Here is a 20417-nt window from a genome sequence, read left to right as displayed (position 1 = left end):
CACAGAGGTTAAGGGTCAGGAGACCTTGACTGCAGTCGGCTTTGCCCTCAGTAGCTGTTTGAGCCTACACAAGTTCTTTCAGCTCTCTGAGCCTCAGTTTTCTCCTTTGTACAATGGGAATAATAATATGTCCCATGTGGTAAACGTTGGCGGCTCTCGTGATGGTTGTCTTAGTCTTTGGCATTCATTTACCATGCTGTAGTTCATATTTCATCATCACTATTATTATTTTTTCTTTATATTTACTTTGTTCACCCACATGCGTGTTAAGCTCCTTCAGGGTACAACTTCCCACCTCTGACCTTCCTCACTGGAAGTGTCTCTTGCTGTTGGCACAAAGTAGGATGTCAGCAGGTGCCCTGTGGTTGACCACGGGAGCAGGAGGGACACCTCTGGGGCTCCGTTGATAAAACAGAGGGCCTTCCTTGGGCTCAGCCCCATAGCCACAAATCCACGGTTGACGATGTGGGAATAGATGAGAAGTGCTCCCTGCCCCTCTGCTGCTTGAAGAAAGTCCCAGAAGTAAAAGAACATTCAGAAAGGGACCCAGCCAAGGATCCTACACGGGCCAGAGATTTGTCCCCAGAGGGGCAAAGGCGGAGAGGAAGAGTGGGTTCCGTCGAAGTGTGTGCTGCGATATAATTTCTCGCAGACAAACGAGGATGAATGAGGGAACTGGGCACCTCACCGCATGATACGGGCATCCCGGATGCCCCCTCTGCCGTCTGCGCAGCGCCGCCGGTCTGCCGTGTGGACCGCTGCCCTGCCGCCCGACTCTGTGCCCCGCACAGAGCAGGCCTTGCTGATACTTGCTGGCTGAATGAATTAACTCATATTCAAGCAAATATCGGGAGCCCAAACCAAGTGAGAAATGAGGCCAGAGCGTCCAAAGTGTTTTCAGTTCCTTGGTCAGATCTGCCTTTCTCCTCGAAGAAGCCCTGTGAAGAAAGCCCTGGAGGAGATAATAACAGTGTCTTTCACCATGGAAAGGTCAACCAACCTGTGTTTATTGAGTCACTCAGTGGGCCAGCCCTTTGCTCGGCTTTGTAGGTGATTACGAGACAGGCAGACCCACAGGGTACTCTGGGCAAGCAGGCTGGAATCAAAACACAGGAGAAAAATGAGAAAGCAGCCCAGGGCAGCATGTCATTGTGCAGAAACGACCAGAAAAGGCTCAGAGGATGGGGCTGTGCTGGGGAGGCCCTGACAGTGCGACTTAGCAGGGTGGGAACACGTGAAGAGGCAGAGAGGAGAAGGTGGGGGGCTGCGTGCCTGGAGCCGACGTGGAGGGCAGGCGGGTGACAGGGGCTCTCAGGCCAGCGCGGCAGTGGGGGGTTTGTGTCCGAGTCCTGGACGGGGTCTTTCCATCACGTGGCTCTCTCGCCCCTCCCCCGCCTCCGATCACCACCCTTCCTGCCGAGGCCGCTTTGAAATTTGACTAAGGTTGTGAGCGCATGTCTCAGCATTTCTGGATGCAATTTGGTATCATAGCAAAGAATCAAAGGATATTTGCTATCGCTTTAAAGTACGTTCCTCTCCCTCCACCTCTGAGCACCTGACCCCACAATCATCGCTGGCTTTGAAATAACAGACCTGTCATAATTACGAGAATTAGTCTGGAGGCTTCTGCCTTATTTGCTCAACTAAGGTTACTGAGGCTGTCTTTAGAGGTGGAAAGGGTGTCTGGGATCATCTCAGCCAAGATGGTAGATTCAGAGCGATGCCTGCCGGGTTGGGGCAGCCCCAGGTAGTGAGGACGAGGGAGGGGCCTGGCGTAGGGAGGAAGCCCCCCACTGCCCAGCCCAACAGCCACTGCTCCTTGGGACCGCAGACCGAGCATTGTTGGGAGAGAACAGTTTCTCAGGAGAAGCCCGAAACCAAAACTACATGTGAATGCCCCAAATCTGTAAATGTTGAAAACAAATTTAGCAAATGAAAACCCCGTGTAATGAACGTTTGCGGTTTGGATTAGAGGGCAACCCCCGACCCCTACGTGCCATAGAAATGGAAACGGAGGCCCAGGCACGGAAAAGGACGTGGGCTAGGTCATTAAGGTGGTGGGCACTTGTGTGCCTGCCTGGTCCAAGTCCCGAAGCGTGGTGTCCACTAGGACCGTCCATCAGCATGCCGCCCACACTGCCTGCTTCCTTCCAGAGGCTCCTGCTTGCGCCTGGCATGATCTCTGTGGCTTTGAATCTGTGCTGCAAAGCCTGATTCAGTCAACACCCTGAGCTGGCTCTGTGGCCACTCCTTCCAGGTGGTGAGGCAGAGGCCACATGGCAGCCCCGGGCAGCCGGCAGGGAGGGCCAGAGCTCTCGTGGAGGGTGGCTTCAGTGTTCTTATGGGGCATTAAAGGAATAGAGCGAGAGTTAATGCAGAACTCTTTCTTTGACTTAATTTATTATAATATATGTGGCTAAAATGTAGATCACACTGCTGTTTTGGATCTCCGTTTTGATTCCCAAAATTGCAATCATGATAGGTGGATTATAACCGTGCTTTAACATACAGATGAGGAAATGTATTCCTGTGCAATTTTCCCCTAAGGAGAAGTCAGAGGATAAGGGGCAGGAGTTTTGAATAACCTTGCAACATTTAGTTGGCTCTCTCGCTTATGGGATAGAAATTAGCATTACAGGACTTCGTGTGTTGTGAATGCAGCACTGCCTTGGATGTTAGTGTAGAAGAACTTCCAAACGGAATGGAGAAGGCAATTTTCCATTTTAAAGAAAAAGTCACCACCATCTAATCTAGCAAAGTGGGGTCACCACAGCAAATTGTTGTGCTTATTTAAAAATATGAAGCACCTACTATGTGCCAGGCACCTTGCTAGAGGCTGGGGATGCCACAGTAAATCAGACAGACCAGAGATTTGCTGGGGAAGTGAGCGCAAGCCGTGAACGTTGGGTAGTGCCCAGCTAGTGGGGAGGGATGAGGGTCCCAGGCGGAGGGAAAGGACCATCCAGTAAACCTCTCACAGGTGGGAAAGCAGAGGATTTGTCCCCATTCTGGCAGCGCACACAGAGCACCTGTGTGGCAGGACGCCCCCAAGAACATATGTTGGGCAGACTTTTCCCCAGGCCCAGAAACTCAGCAGAAGCACCGAGGCAGAAGGAACCGGTCCGGTGCTGCCCCAGGGCCTGGACTCTGCTCGTCCACCAGCAGTGCTCCAGGGCCAGCACCCGCCCAGCCTCTCGTGTGCACCCCTGAGGTTCTGTGTCCAGATCATGCCCACTGCTGCCCCCCTCCCAGCACCCGTGCAAGGGCTCTTGCAGAGCAACACCCAGTCTCCCCTTCCCGGCCCTGAGAGCTGACTGCAGCCTTTCCCCTCACAGCACAAGCCCTGGGCTCAGCGTTACCAGGGCAGGTCAGGGAAGGTGAGTGAAGGACTTAAAAGAAAAGGATGACCCCCTTTGATTACACAGCCAAGGAATCACGGCCCAGCTTCCCAACACCATTCATGGATCCATCAGTCAGTCACCAGTATTTACTGAGCACCGACTCTGTGCCAAGAGGTTTTAGGGATGTAGATTGAGAAAAACAGACCCTACCCCAGCTTTTAAAGAATAGACAGACCAGTGAGAGAGAGAGAAATGAAGCAGGTATCACACACGCCTACAGTAAGTACAGACTCTGGTAGGTGTCGTGAAGTTTCCGTTCTGGGATCATCAGAGGATGTCTGAGGATGTCCCCCAAGGAGGCAGCGTTGGGGCTGAACTGTCAAGAATGGTGGGATTACCAAGCAAGGGGGAGGTGGTGTGCTGGGGTTTAGGGTTTGGGTTTCAGGAAGAGGGACCAGTATGTGTTGAGATTCTGAGGTCCTTCAGGGAGAAAGTTTTCACCTTCCTTTTTCTGGAGGGCCAGGCGGGCTGGCTGGGGACTCTTAGGTTGTTCTGGGAACGACCTGGACAGACCCAGAGTGGGCGGGGGTGGGAGCGGCATCTCTGTGGCCCCCTAAAGCTCTGTCGAGGAAAACTCCCAGCTCACATCACATCACTGTCCCAAGTCACTGCCCAGTGCCTGCAGGACGGCTCTGAAATTCTTTCCTAGTATTGGAGTGTGCTTTCCTGGGACAGGGTGTGGGCTGATCAGAGGGCCCCTGGGGTGCAGGACTGAGAGGCCCAGTGATGGTGTGTCTGGGCCAATGGGGTGCTCTGCGGAGACGTTTAAATCCAGCCTGCCCTTTTCCCTTTCACACCAGCCATCTCATGGTAGAGCGCAGGGTGGTGAGGCCTGAGTTGTTCAAAACGGTGAACACTCTTGTCTCTCCTGGCATCCCGGTCTAGCACTGCTCTCCCCGAGTCCCCGGTCTTCCTCCCATGATAAGTCTGTCATGCCTTGGGGACAGGTGCCAAATAAACTGTAATTTAGGGATTAGGAAATATGGGTGTGAGTGGAGCCTCATCCATGGGTTTCCCACCACGGAGGCTGGTGCCCCTTTGCACACCGGAGATGGTCTTCCCAGTCTGGCAGCGTGAGTCCTGCTTGGAATGTGCTGGGTGGGAGAGGGGAGGCTGACCTGGGGCCGGGCTCCGGTGGCGACTCCACTACGTGATCATCACCTGGTCATTTTTCCTGGTTGTCTGTGCTGTGAATATTGCGGACCCGGGTAGGTCAGGGGAGCTGTCAGTTGGGAGACTGACAATCAGATGTTCTTTCCTTACGTTATCTCATTTGGTTTTCACAAGGGACTGGAAAGCAGTGCCATTATTTCCGCTTTTACAGGCAGACTTTGGAGTCTGGGCAAGGTTAGGAGAAGCATTTACAAAGATGTAGCTCGGAAGCAGCAGGCCAGGTTGGGACCCAGTGCTGGCGTCTCAAAGCCGGTGACTCTCCCGCTCTGCCATGACCCCTCTGCAGGATTTTAGGTGTACTAAGGCCTTGCAAACCCCCTGTCTCACGAAACACTCAGATTCCTTTGTGATAAGTACCATTATCCAATTAATGACACGGTTATACAGATAAGGGCACTGAAAGCTCATGACACTTAAGCGGTTTGCTCAGGATTACCGAGTTTAAATTCGAACTCAGATCTTGGGAGTCAAACACATCTCGGTGTTTTGAAGTGAGCCCCTCCTGGCCGGCAGTCTCTGCGCATGCCTGGGGACCGTGTGGACACTTCGCTCTGCTCCAGCCACCCGCTCCCGCCACAAACAGGGCCACCTGTTCCCGCCCCCTCCTTCCTGGGGGCTCCTTGGAGGACCCACTCATCTTGCTTGGCCGGTTCCTTGTCCCTGGTCAAGATTCCTCTGGACAAGTTTATGGGATTTCTAGACCCTGGGTAGTTCCCTTTGAGAACTTTGCCAACACTTGATATTCTTCTCTGTGATTCAGGGAAGAATGAGCAGATCTGACCTGTTAGAAGCTGCTACGCAGGAAGCTAGTCCCACCAGGAGCGGGGGTCAGTTCATTCATTCACACATCATTCGTTCATGCATGTGTTGGGTGAATGATGGCTGGACACCTGCTACGTACTGGATGTGGAGGAGGAGGGCTCACAGCCTGGTTCCCTGCCAGTTACAGGCTAGCAGGGAAGCTGGTGCCAGAGAAGAACAAAATCCAGACCCTTCACATGGCCAGAGAGGCTAGTTGAGGGTCCGCTCAGGTTGTGACCGTGCTGAGGAGCTATGTGAGGTTTATAACAGGACCTGATTTGTGATGGAGAAACATCGCTCTTGTGGTTATCAGAGGAAAGCAAAGTTGCCATCAAGCCACTCTCTACAGTGGGGTGGGAAACAGTGAAAACTTTGCTAAATGTACCACGGTCATATTGGCTAAAGTCCACTGCCCTACCAGCCACCTGGGGCATCTGCTTTGCCAGGGCACAGACACTGGACCACTGGATGGGGAAGGCCGTTCCCCAGGGCATCAGCTCTGCTTTGTTTTGCCAGCAGGTACCAAGACAATGGTCAGTGGGGTAACCTCGGCTGTCTCCTTGGCTCCTCTGCTTTGTGGCCTGAGCCAAGGCCAAAGGTTTTGTCCTTTGCAGGTCTGCCAGCCAGGCAGAAGAGCTCCAGAAAAATGTTATGTGCTGTGAGGAGTAGAGCTGGATAGAATTTTTTTTTTTTTTGCTAATTTTCATATGGTATTGAAAGTTTCAGCATTTATTAAAAAAAAATTTAAATCTTGATCCATTGATAGGGTTCATCTGATAAAGATTCTCAAATTAAAAGAGCTGGAGAAGTCAGTGCAGCTCAAAAATGGCAGTAACTTCAGAGCTGGCAGTTGACACTTGTTTTTTGCCACTGTTTACTCTTCAATAAAAAATGCATATTTACCATAGCAACCTCCTGATCACGTGGTGCCCTATCTTACCCGCTACCCTCTAAAACAGAATAGCTTCTTAAAGAAACACGCACATCCTAATATGCATGCTTTTCAGATGCAAAAACGTATTCTTTATAAGGAAGCCCTGTTTCCTGGGATTTAATGCTAATAAACACGTCATCTTTACAGAAATCATTTTGGTCCCATGTCTTAAATTTTAGGGTGTTCATTCTGGAAATCAAAATAAAATTACTCTTGGAGGGGCTTTTGATTATCTTGAGAGTTTGCTGATTATTTATTTTAATATGCTTAAAAATATATATATATATTTGCTTTTATACATGAACATACGTATATGTACATATACATATATATATATTTTTTTCCAAACAGCAGCCATTAGTATCTTTGGAAGGGAGTTTGGTGTAGATTCTAATGACCTGCCGCTTCATCTGTGATTAAAGGTTGTCATCTATGCGAAGCTCAATTGCAGCCTGAATTGTTTTTCACTGTTAACTTGGGAGAATTGCCTGGGTTTTCGGAGCTTTGGAGAGACTGCTCCAACCTGGACGTTTTCAGAAACAGAGCGCGCCCTCTCAGTCTGGACCTTGTGCGTGTGTCTGGTCCCACAGCTTGGGGCTTGCTGGGTGGGGAGAGCGCGAAAGCCACAGGTCTCTGCCCTCCCCTCCCAGACATCCTTGCAAGCAGCGTGTCCCTTTGGCAATATTCATGTTAAAAGCTACTATTAATTGGAGCCTATCCTGCACCAGGCACTGTGCTAAATGAATTGTTATGACTATCCCCGTTTTGCAGATAAGGAAACTGAATGAACCTTGGAGAGGTTATGTAATTTGCCCAGGATTACACTCTTAAGAATGGGTGGAACTTGGTTTTGACCGGAAGCCTTTGGACTGCAAACCTGTTCCACTTAATCTGTGATTGGAACCTTTCTGTTAGACGTCAGCCTGAAGGACAAGTGGGGACAGGATGGGGGCGGTGAGCAGTGCCTTCCTTCCCAGAATGCTCCTCTGGAGATGTCGCCTGGCCTCAGCAGGGTTTTCAGAGTTCCCTTCCCATTCTGGTGTTCACCTGTGCCGGAGCCACGTACTCCTGTGCTGCGGGTCTCTCTGGATGCCATAGCCCTGGGGACAGTGGGGTTGCTGTGTGTGATGAGCGCTGCGGTCAGTGCCAGTGCCCGTCTGGGACACCTCAGCAGGCTAGGGGCGGGGGGTGGGGTGGCGCTCATCTGAACCCGGGCCAGGTGGATTTTTAAAATTCCTTTCAGCCACATGCAGACCAATCTGAAAAACAAGAACATATTGTGACTCTGTTATGCTGAGTGGCTTTGGGGGAAAATCCGATTGTGAAGTGAGCCAGGGCTCTCGGTGGCATTGTGACCCGAACTCAGAGGGGGAGAATTGCCTGGACCCCATGCCCTGGGCAGCCCGTCGGACTGCAGCGTGTCCATGAGCCTTTTCATAATTATCCATCATGAATGCCTCCATGCTGCCTTAACAGATTATTTAAAATGGTGCACGCGCCTCCCATGCAACCTCAAGTCAGCCCCGAACTGTACATACGTACAAGCCGGGAGAGGTAATTGCTTATCATGTATCTCTTTGTTCCAGACACTTTTATAAAAGAGTATGTATTATGTATGGTGTGACCTTCAAATGTCAGGAATGTGTTGTGCAATAAACTGTCAATATTTGTGGTTATAAGGTACTAGATGACTTTTACAATAATTGGAATGGCTATATTAAAAGCTTGGATCACTCAGCTGGTTAAAGAGAAAGACACAGGCCAGTGTTCATCAGGGACTTGCCTTCTGCCAACGATTAAATGAAAGATATTGCAAGGTGCTTAAGATGTCTTCTTTGTTTAAAAAAGAATATGGCAAAACCTGTCTCCGGGGGAGGCGTTGTCTCCCAATCACCCCTTCCCCTTTCAGTGTGTGCGACTCCTGAGAGAAGAGTCAGCCCCACAAGTTATGGCGACCGACCAAGTGCATTTGCAGAACGATCGGTCCAGCCAGTTCTCAGTGTCATTTAGGTAAGAATTCCTTGAAACGTACCCGGCAGTCAAAGATGTCTCCTCCCGTCTTTCCTCCAGCCCCCACCCCACCCTTAAACGAGGGGGCTGTAAATTACCTTAAGAGGATCTTAAAAGCTATAGTTTTTTTTTTTTTTAAGAAAATAAACTATGTAGAAATCTTTTGGGAATTTATGCTTTACTGAAAGTAGAGGTTTCTATAGTCTAGGTTTTTTTTTTTTTTTTCAAGAAAGGAATACGTAATTTAGATTGTGGGAAAGAGAAGACATAACAAACATTTTGTGATAATTACAGTAGTAATTGGGACATGGATGACTCTGAAAATATCTGTTTTATTATACTTTTTTATTGATTAATAATCTCTTTATGCGAAGAGGAGGCTGTTTCTTCCAGTGCAATGACATCTTCCTTTTTAGCCAGACAGTGGGCAGATGAAGTAGTGGCAGGTCCCTTAGCAGCACACCGCCATCTTTTCAGACGCTCACTTGTGACCTTGCTGATTCAAGTGTGTTTGTGGCTCCTTCCACCCGGATGGAGAGAGAACCGGAAGACCTTCCGAGGCCACCTCCTTCAGAAAGCCTCCCCAGGTTGCCCTGACCTCCTGCCCACCTGCTGGTATCACACCCCAGCCCCTGATGGGCAGTGCTCAACCCTTCGGGGCATTTCTGGTATTTTGCTGGTGCCCAGGGCCAGTTCCTCCCAGGCTACTCAAAGCAGCTTCCCCTCTTAAAATCAGGAGCTGATCTTAGCTTCTTAATTCCAATTTGCTTGCCTCCTCTGATTCTTTTATTTATCTTGAAGAAAGTATGTACAGTTGTTTTTTTTTTTTTAATCACCTGCTGTGAGTGGAGCACCTAGCATGTGCTGGGGACGTAACACCAAACAGCAGTGAATGGCCCCTGTTTGTCTGGAGCTTGTGTCTGCCGTAGGTCAGTCTGTGTCTGCAGAGGGTGATAGACAGGTTCCTTGGAGGACAGATCAGAGGAAGAGTGCCCTGGCAACCCGGAGTCCAGAAGATTCCTCCAGACAGCAGAGTCAGAGATGCTTCTCCCAGGAGATGCCTGTGTACTAAAGCCTGAGTGAGGGTCTCCATGTGAATTCTGGGGGAAGAGAATTCCAGATGGAGGGGCAGCAAAAGCAAAGCCCAGAGTTGGGTACCAGCCAGGAGGGCTAGAGGAAAACAGAAAGATGGGATGCTGGAGTACAGTCAGTGGTTGGGATGAGGTCAGAGCAGTAGTGAGGGCCGGACGTGATGGGGGTTGCAGACGGTGAAAGGAAGGAGTTGGGCGTTATTCCAAAGAGTGATGGAACCAGTGGCCTGCCCCTCCCTGCGTGTGACCAGGCCTTTCCCAGAAGATGGTGGGTCCCCGGGCCATCCCTCTCCAGACTCATCCTCCTGCCTGGTTCTCCTCACCCAGGCCAGTTCATAAGTGACCCTGCTCTGCCCTGGCTCACCTGAGCAGTTTCAGGGATGGCTCCCCACCCGCCAGGCCAGAGGGAAGAGACTCATGGGCAGAGCCCAAAGACCCATCACACTGATGTCTTGTCAAAGGTTGATTCTGTGAGTCCCAAATGCTGCATGCTGCATCCATGATCACAGTTCCCAGGCTGGGGACTAAAAGTGCCTGCCTGCCTGCAGCCAGCCCTGAGGGCAGGGGAGAGCCAGCAACCGGAGGATTTCAAAGGATGTTGTCAACAGCAGCATAACACAAGGCCAACGGGAAGGGACCCCATGGGTGGCCCAGTCACCAGCAGGGGGGCTCCACGCACTCCCCTGACAATTAAGAAAGGGCTCTGGGCTTGGTAAAACCAGAAACACATTTGGCCCACAGTGCTTGATTTTGAAGCCCTTGTGTATTTTAAGGGAAATTTAATCCATATGTTTCTGATTCATTTTCACTTAACTCATCAAAATGTTGCTTTAGAGAAGCTATTTGAGATCCTCGTGTCTTATACTTTTTTCCTCCGAATTTTAGCCTTTTAGTGACCTATTTCCCCAATTCCAGAAATCCTATCTTGCCAAAAGCAAATGGAGCCCTGCACAGTTTTGAGTTTGAGTCAAAGGGGAGAAAGGCGATGATGGAGGACATTCATCTCTGCACCCAGCAAACTGCCATGAGCCCGGGACTTGCCGGTGAGCCCAGCCCTGTCCCAGGTCCCAGGGACCCACAGGGAAGCTGGCCGCTGCCTTCACACAAGTGGTCATCCTTTTCTAAAATAGCTCTCTATTTAAACAAATACTTTTGCCAATCCGTATTAATGCTTAACTGTTTAACATGACTATATATGGCCATCGTAAACCAGAGAACTTTGATGAAACAACAGAGACACCGAATTAATACTGACCCAAGGCATGACTTATCTTCCAAGAGTGAAGTTCAGTTGTTTGCTGTCCCGTTATCATTTTTATGTGTACCATTAATTTAAAAATCATCTTCAAAAATACAAGGAAATCTTAATCAGGAATCTGTACCACAGTCATCACTGTTTTATTTGAGTCTTTTCATTGTCAAGTTTTCAAAATAAGGGAAGTGCTGAACTTTTCAGAGGAGCTATATACATGCCTTTGGACTTTTTCTCCAAGGCACTCTTTTTCCTCGCCTGAAAAGATCTTAAAACCCTGGTATATGTGGGCAAAGAAATGAAGAAAGAAGGGATTTTTCAGTGGCCTACTCAACCCGTAGATGCCACAAATTGTTTTTTTCCTTCGTTAATGAAGTGAGAGCTGTGCTTTTGAGACGCTCTTTGCACAAGACAGACTTTTAGAATTAACTGGACAACTCATCTGGGAAAATGTATTTACCGTTATACTAGGAGTTGCATAGAAATTGAAATACCATGGCCTTTTATGTCGTCACGTAGTAAACGCTCAGGTGTACAGACTGCTCCCTTCCCCACCTGAGGCTGCTGGAATAACTCTCCATTCCCTGCGTGGGCTTGTCAGCGTCATCATCGTTACAATTTTTTTTTAAATGGAAATCTTTCCAAAATGTACATTCAGGCGTGTGAAGGGTAAGGCTGCCTGGCAGGATGAGGTGAGAACTGAGAATACACGCACAATTTAAAAAAAAAAATTCTCTTTGCATTCTTTTCTGAGGCCCAGTCTGCCTCTTTTGGTCTCTCTGGCCCTTGTCTCTGTCTCATTTTGTGAATTAATAGGACTACCTGGAAGACTGGGTCTAAACCCAGAAGACCTCACCAGTTAGAAGCTTTACTTGTCTTCATTCCCTGTTCTTCCTGCAATGACCACTCTCCAAAGCTCCATGACTTAACACAACCAAGGCTGTCTTCTCATGCGTGCAAATCCTGGCTTGGGTCGACGCCTGTCCGTCTGTTGACTCAGCGACCCAGACATCCTCCGCTTTGTGATTCTGCCCCTCGACCCTTGTGTTGCAGGGGTATCGTGGCCGCCGGGGAGGAGAGGCAGGGAACGGTGGCACACTGTCTCTCTTCTGCATCACCTCCAGCCATTGGCTGGACTAGTCACTTGGTCTCAACTTAGTGCAAAGGCAGCTGGCAAACATAGGGGCTCGTGGAATGTATAGGAGCACATACTGTCCCTTCCATGGCCATTTCCCCCCATCTCTCTAAGACCCATCCCTGTTTCTTATTTGGCTTGAGGCTAAGGTGGGTGAAGACAGCTTGCAGGGCACGTGGGGCTCTTCTAGCATCGCAGGACAAGGGGCTGGAGGGGAAGGGCCGGGAAGCCCAGTCCCCGGGTCAGATGGAAGCATGGTCAGGGGTGAGGTGAAGGGACTCAGAAGAAAGAGATCCCACCTCCTGACTCCAAGGTCAGCCTTCTTGGCAAACAAGTCTATTTTAAATATGTACCAAGGAAGTTCACTGTTTAAAAATAACCTGGGGGGAAATCTACCCTTAAAATACAAAATTAGTTCACAAGCCAAGTATTATCTATGAGTCAGGTTAAGTGTATAATGAGACAGCCATAAATTCAAGTCATATTTGTGCACAGCAAGATAGCCAACCTCAGGGATGGATTCAGACAGCCGCTGTTTTGTTTTGTTTTTTCCAATTGAAGTATAGTTGGTTTACAATGTTGTGTTAATTTCTGGTGTACAGCACAGTGGTTCAGTTATCCTTTTATTTATTCTTTTTCAGATTCTTTTTCATTATAGGCTATTACAAGATACTGAATATGGTTCCCTGTGCTGTACAGTAGGACCTTGTATATGTGTCTAAGCTCTGACTTTTGAGAAGTTGTTTGTCTTTCTTCCTAGTGTTTAATTCTTTGTCTACCCAGGACTGCCAGTTTGTGGCTCAGTTGATGACAAGTATTCCAACCGTGACCATTTTTAATTCCCCTTTCCCCTCCTTCAGCCCACAGCTGTGGGACCTCCCGCCTACCCTCCCTCTGTGAATTCTCAGGGAAGGTTAACGCACTTTACGTCCCCCTGGTCTAGGCCAACCTTGTTGTACTTGCAGAGGATTATAAGGAGCAAATGGGAATGTAGGAGGCATGGTTTCTGACTTTGAGATGACAAAATTAGAAAGGTCAGTTGTCTGATGTCCCCTCACCCCCAAATAACATATTCTTGAAATGATTGGATCCATGTCCTCTTTTTTTTTAATCAAACTACTCTCAGCTTATAGGACCAGGAGAAAGCTTGCAGAGTTTTTGATCCCTCCTGCAATTCACTTATTCCAGGCTGAAACCCGGGAAGGGTTGCGTAGAGAGCCCCTGCTCCTCTGTGATATTATTTGCTGCCACCATACAAGACATCCATTTCTGAAGAACGGATCCCATATTATTTAGTGGGGTCAAGAAAAGAAACAGGGGCCACAGGAGTTATCTCGGAGCCATTTCCCCATTGCATGAGACCCAGAGCACACCCAGGCAGTAACTGTGTTAGGTAAGGAGGTGGCCTCCCTGCCTGCAGCCAGATGCCCCCGCTCTCAGGCACACCCTGGTGTCTAGGAGCTGGTAGCCCTCCTTGCACAGATAAGCAAGAGGAATAGACAGCAGGCCTGAGGCTGACTCTGTCCACACGCCTGCCTTTAGTCTGCTCAGCACACTGAGAGGAAGTGTCTGATCAGAGGGATGAGATACTGTAGGTTTTAGGAAAAGGCCTTCTTTTTTTTTTTTAAGCTCAGACCAACCCACAAACAGCCCGACAAAGGATGACAGATGTCGTTTTTATAATGCTGTTTCCTTTCTGCCGCCTGTGTACTGGAGGGGCTGGGAAAGGGCTGGTCTGAATCAGGACCAGTGATTGCTTTGCTGGCCGGCCGCGGGGGCCACAGGCAGAGCTCCAGACTCCATCCCCAGGAGTCTTGTGGAAAGACAGCTGCCGGTGCCTTTACATTCTGGGTAGAGAAGACTCAGAGAGCAGCCTCCTCTTTCCCGCTTGGGTCCTCGGCAGGGCTGGGCACAGCTGCGGGCCAACACCCGCCCAGGTGTGGGCACGGAGTCACACGCAGACCCCGTGAGTGTGCGGCTCAGCGGACCTTCCTCTGCCATCACCGACTGTACTTGGCTCTCAGCCTCTCCGGACACTTCCTGGGACCACCCACAATCCCCCTTCATCGTTGCTCAAGTTTGTTTTTCTAAGTTGGATTAGTCTAAGAGTAAACGCCATAAGCCTTTTGGCCTGCCACCCCCCTAACCAAAAAAAAGAAAAAAAAAAAACACATTTCTGTGCAAAGTGAAAATTAGACTCTTAAATCTGCAAAGAAAGCTGTTTATCTTACAAATTTATTCTTTTTATTGGGCCACACATATCCAAGATAGAAAGATAAAAGGGAAACAGATTCAGGCCATCACTTAGAGTGACGTAAAGGAGAAGTGGCTCATCCTCACCTTCCGTCAAGGCTTCCAGAGCGCGGCAGTAGAAATACGTTCTCCGCACTCTCTGTTCTCTTCTGTTGGGCAGCCCTGCCTTGCCCTGCTCCCCAGGGCTCCGCTGGAGAAGGATTTGGGGGAGGTGCTCACGTGCAGACTGGGAGACAGGGAGACGGGCAGAGATGTTACCTTCCAAAGCCCACCCCACCTTCCCCTGTCCTGAAGCCAGCACTTGTCATTCAAGTGGACAGCTTTTAGCCTCCTAACTTAAATAGAGAATCTTAACCCTGTCTCAGGGAGCACTTGGGCCGAATTTTAATCAGGCTTGTTGTTTCAAGCTGACTTCATGATCCCACAAAAAGGATGAGTAATGCTGGGGGTGGGTGTGGATGCAACAGGTTTGGGGTTGGGGTGGCTGGGTGGGGGGAGATGGGTAAGTGATGGCCTTTCGGCTGTTTACACCTGAGATGGGGCTGACTTGGAATTGGCATCTGGCCACTGTTCTCCTGGGCTGTCAGCACACAGGCTCTTTGAGACAGAGGTGGTGGCAGCCTTGGTGGACTCGACCTGCAGGCATGGACTGCCCGTGCTGACTTCGGCATGTGGGCGTTTGTTTGCTACACTCTCTTGGGCCTATTTCCCCTTATAGGTAGCTCAGTAGCCATCTCTGGTAGTCTTTCCCCATCCATGTAGACAACGACAAAGCTCATGCTAAGGTGGGGTGACTTCTAGATGTGGACGAACCAAGTCCTCCTACTTGTGCAAAATTATGAGAGAAAAAAAAGAGGGGGCTGGGCAGGTAGGCCCTTCCAAGGATGGTTAGAAGAGTTTGGGAGAGTGGGAATCAAAGTGTGCCTTCAAGGAGCTCTTCCAGGGTGACGATGCCATGGTGCACAGTCCAAATGCAGAGAGGACACTCGAAGCCAAAGGGTTTCCACAGTTGCTTCGAGCAAACATCCACATAAGAGTTAAGTGAGATTGCCTTCACCTTGTTCATGGCCTCTAAGTCCGTCCCTTTTGGCTGGGAGCAGAGAACACCAGGAATGGATGTTGCGAGTAAAAGCAATTTGCATCTTCCATGACTTGGAAGGTACAGATCTTGCTTATTTTGCTCCCTGCAGAACTCACAGGTCTGCTTATCATCCCAGAAGGTCCCCTTGTTCTCAGAGTGGATCTACCATGAGACCTAGAGGGTGGGCTGGTGGCCAGGACCCCACCAGCCTCAGGAGCTCAGGTTCTGTGCCAGGAGGCCAGCCTCCAGCTCTGCGGGGAGGCCATGGGAGAAGGCTTGCGTGGCCCCCCTTCTCCAGACGCAGCTTCCCAGCTCCGGCCCTGTTCCCGTGATGTCGCCTCTTTGGCAACGTGATGTCAGGCCTCGGGTGTTGCAATAACATATCCTGCAACCACTAGATATTTTCACAGTTTTATTTACTGTTATGTCCCATCATTTCTGTGCAGAAGGTAGCCGTATGTAAATTTTATTCCATTTTCTAATGGTTTGGGTTACGTAACAAATAACAGCAGGAAGGAAAATTTGTATTGATACTTTACAGAGGAAGTTCTCAAGTCACTGCACAAAGATTTAACTGCAGTGCTGTAAGTTTATGGGAGTTTTGCAGCTGAGTTTCTGCACATGACTCTGAATATGTCACTATATGTTTATCACGGGCTAATTGTGGAACCGCATTTCCATACTTTTTCTTCTCCCTTTCATGAGATTACACCAGCCAGCGATGGATGCAAGACTCCACAAGGAAGAAATGATCGGTTTGGGATAATTTTCTTTCCTGTCTCAAAATAGCTGTATGTCTGCATGTCTTAGGGACTCAGCCTAGACACATTTTTTTTCATTTGTTACTTGATATAATGCAAATGCGATTTCGATCCTATAGCAGACGCTCCAGCTAGTCCATGTTGTAAATTAATCAGATTCAACAAACACCAACATTTTTAAACTTTTGGAAAAAAAATATTTAATAGGAGCTAAGCAAAAGAAGAAATCAAACCAGCTGCTGACACAGCTGTTTCTTTTCTTGTTTAATTCAGTTCAATATAAAGGTACCATATGCTGCTTAAAATGATGATAGGAAAGATGAAATAATTTAAGAGAATAACAAGAAAATACATGAATTGTCAGCATTCTGTCAGATTTAAAGAATGAAATAGACAGGTGTGGTATTGACATGTTTAACTTTGTGTGGTGCTAGCAGTTTTGGTGCGAACAACTTCTGACATGTGCTGAAGTGATGTGAGAACGTTTCTCCTCCGCTGCAGACATTGGCGAGGAGGCTGGGAGATCTACCGGTGTCCAGCAGCCCGCACTGCTTCGCGACAGGAGCCTGGGCTCGGCCTTGAAGGACTGCCCGTACTGCGGGAAAACCTTCCGGACATCCCATCACCTAAAAGTCCACCTGAGGATACACACAGGTGAGAGATCTGGGTGCACAGCTCGGAGGAGGAGGAGGCCTGGGGCTGCCATGCTTCTGTCCCAGGTCTACTCTGTGTTAGTCACTGACGTGGTCAAGTTCTCCGTTGGCCTGACTGTGCATCACTGTGTAGGTCCAAACTCACCCTAGCATCCTGGTACCTCACTTCACAGTCATTCTCCTAAATGACACGTGGGCATGTAGATGTGGGTCTCCAGGTCTGGGATGGTGATGCTTTGTCCTAGGCACTGGGACATTTTGCAGATGGTTTTCTTTTGCTGCACTGAAGGTGCACTTTCCATCCAGGGGTCTTTCTGGTGCCGATGATGAGAACCCAGCGCGAACTCTAAATATAAAAGGGCGTGTGGCACCTCCCCTCCCATGCAGACAGGCTGGCCCACACCTGGAACTGGGCAGATGGAATCAGCCTCCCACACTTCATGGAATGGAGGATGGATGGGTGGCTCTCAACTGGGTCTCCTCAGAAGAAAAATCGAGATGCTTTTCACCAAGCCGCTGGACCACTGCGGTCATTTCCCCTGTTTCGGCATCGTCCACACCCGTCGCGGTGAGGACTTCTCTTGTTCTCTCTGCCTCGTCCCTCAGTCACGGTTCTTATTAGCTTTTCTGCTAGTTGTTTGCACATTGCCAATACAAAAAAAAATCTGTCTAAGATATGGACACCTCCATTTTCTTTGATTTTTCTCCTGACACTTTATCTATTGGAGTATGAGCTGCTTCAGAGGATAGACAAATATGCCATCTATTTTCAAAAATAATTGTGGTCTATTTCCCAAGGAATCAATAAAGCCCAGGGTTGTGCAGGATATTTAGTGCATACGGGCCTCATGTGCAGCGTGTGGTTAAAGACGAGGAGCCCTCACTTGGACCCTCACCTGGCGTCCACAAATCTCCCTGACACCCAGAGGAGCCCGGGAGACAGGTGGCAGCGGGGACGGGCTGCCGTCTCTATTCGCAGCCTGGGTGCAGGTGGGTGTCGCCACTGTCCCTCCCTGTCCTGGAGCGCTTCTCGTGTAGGGTCATCCCAGGGCAAAGAGGGATCTCCTAAAAATACACACCAGTCTCCCCGCCTTTTCTGGGCTCGTGGGATCTGACTCATCTGGCCCCCTTCTTCAACCCCGCTGCCGCCTTCCTTCTCCTCCAGTGCAGAGTCCTTTCTCCTGCCGCAGGACCTCTGCACCTACTGCCCCCTCCACCTGGAATGTGCTTCCTCCAGGTGTCACTGGGGGCTTAGCTTCACGTGATCTCTTCAGAGAGACCGTGCCTGATTACCCCATCTGCAATATCCCTCTCGCCCCTGATTTATTTCCTCCATAGACTTAACACTTTCTGAAATTATTGGGTCCAGTTGGTTGTTCATTTCCTTATGTGTTGTTTGTCTTCTGCCAAGTAGCATGGGAGGGCTGTAATATTGTCCATCTTTTTAATTGCTATAGAACCCCGGGGCCTACAAGAGCACCTTGCAAAAATTAGCAGCTCACAAGGGGCACAATACATTTATTTGGAAGGTTGAATGATGAACAAATTTGAGAATAACTGAGTGACCCTCTTCCTGTGATCTCTACCTTGTGCGGGGCGACACAGAGGGGACAAGTGTAGTGAGGTAGGTGAACCCTTTCCCATGGAACCTGTGGACCTTTTGGAAAAGCACCCTGCACACATGAAGCAGTCAGAAGCCACAGCATGGCAGTCAGGCCTCAAGTGCTAGATTCCTGCTTGTGGATGGAAAACCCCTCACCAGGACCTCACTGAGAGGTCCCTGAGTTCCTGCCTCAGGGCCTTTGCACTTCTCTGCAAGGTAGGTGCACCGGCTTGCACCCTCACCTTCAGAGTCTGGCACCACTGTCCCCTTCTCTGTGAGCTCTTCCCAGCAATGGGGCTCAGGGCAAGGCAGCTCAGCCCTACAGCTTTCTCAGACCATACTGGTGTGCGCTTTCCTCCCCAGGTTGGATCTGGGTCCCCTAGTACTGTGGTGACTGGGGGAGACCACAGACTGCCAGGATGTGGGAGATAGTCCACCGGGGCACCCGCTGTCCAGCTGTCTGCAGCCTGGCTTAAGCAGGCCCTGTGATGTAGATACAGGCTTCTAGGGCAGGCTTCCCAGGTGGGTGGTGGGCCACCTTCCAGGGAGTGAGGGTCAGGAATGGAAGGGGCAGTGCCTCCTAACCTACAGGGCCCCGACCCCCATCAACTGGCCCATAGTTCAAGTAGAAACACCACAGAATATTCCTGGTAAATTAGGAGCGAAACTGGCAGAAGTCTTGCTGATCCTGGGTAGAAACAAATGGATACCGCTTTTGGAAGTTTTAAAGTTTGAGAAAGACTGTATTTTTCCAAACTTCTGCTTCTTTTGCTTCGCAAACTTCCAAAGTTTGTGACCAGCAGTCTTTGGAGACACTGAGCAAAGCAACATAGGGCTGTGGACAGAATGTTCAGGAAACTTCCCAGGATAAGGGAGAAAATGAAAGAAGCCATGGAAACATCACACCGCCTGGCCTCCTTGGAAAAAGCATTTGCAGTGTTTAAAAGGCAGAATGGTAACCAGATAAAGATCAATTTCTTTTTTATCGAAGAACAAAGAAGTTGGAAAATGCTTACACATGGATGTTTGAACAGAACAGAAAGTGTTACACATTATAAATCACCAAAGTAAACATCCATTATGACAATGTAGAAGTGTAGATTACAAGAGTAATTAAAAATCAAAATTAAGTGGTTTGTTAATGAATGAGTTAATGTGGGCCCAGTTGCAGAGATGTCCTGTTCTGCCCTCCCTTTCTCTTTGTGGTTTTGAATTTCCAAGTGACATGGCCAGAGGACAGCAGTCTCTGAAACAGAATACTTGTTTTCCAAAATGCCATCTTTTGAAGTTTTTCTATAAGGGACCCATATGAGCACATTAAAAATCCAGTGTGTAATAAAGATATTTCAATCGGTCAGGATATGAGGTGGTACACTCTCTGTATTTTTCTATCCTACCCATCTCTGTAAGAAGTTTTGATCATAAACATGGACTGATAAAAACACGCTTTCCTTTTTAACTCCACTACACATTAACTCAATTACTGCTCATCTTCTCCCGACACCTGTTTATCAGAGAGCGTCCGAGTAGCTGCACCAGTCAGGTTGCCTTGAACACCTGGGGGCCGGGGAGAGCCTGCAGGTTAGCCAGCATGTTTCTGCTCCAGCCTGATCCATGTGGGACTGAGGGGAGGCACCAGAGGGCACCTCAGATCCTAGGGGCTGCCCCCGTCTGGCTCCTGCAGGGCCGATGCTGACGGCTGCCCACCCCAGGGAGGCTGGACGTCTCTCCTGTTTGAAACGTTACCTTAGGCTGATTGGGACCCAGTCGCTGGCTGGGTGCGCTTTATCTTCCAGAGCACACTGCTGGTGACGGTGACTGGGATTCAGAGCCAGTGACAAAGGAGGCTGTGTCAGTTAGAGTTCTCCAGAGAAATGGTGTGTGTGTGTGTGTGTGTGTGTGTATACACACCTCTATAAAAATATACATATATACACATTTACATATATCTGTATACATACACTTATGCATATATGTCTATATACATTTACATGCACATCTGTATAAATATGCATATATGCACGTCTATAAACCTCTCTATATACGCTTATGCATACACATCTATATGTACACATACACACACATCTGTATACATAGACATACACATTTATATACAAATACAGATCTATACATATCTATATACATATATACACATCTATTTACATACACATATACAGATATATACTCCATAGACATATACATATATGTGTGTACATATATATATATACACATATGTATGTATATATATAGAGAGAGAGAGAGAAAGAGA

General features: G+C 48.9%; 1 protein-coding gene across 1 annotated transcript in view; it reads left to right on the top strand.

The window, feature by feature from the left end:
• Positions 1-20417, top strand: part of ZNF536 (zinc finger protein 536) — a 276649-nt gene that overhangs the window by 238696 nt on the left and 17536 nt on the right. Inside the window, 1 exon segment of the mRNA XM_032486222.1 lies at positions 16394-16546. Coding sequence (XP_032342113.1) covers positions 16394-16546 — 153 coding nt within the window.

This window comes from Camelus ferus, chromosome 9, assembly GCF_009834535.1.
Source record: "Camelus ferus isolate YT-003-E chromosome 9, BCGSAC_Cfer_1.0, whole genome shotgun sequence".
Lineage (NCBI taxonomy): Eukaryota > Metazoa > Chordata > Mammalia > Artiodactyla > Camelidae > Camelus > Camelus ferus.
Note: the sequence above shows the minus strand (reverse complement) of the source record. Positions and strands in the feature narration are given on the sequence as shown.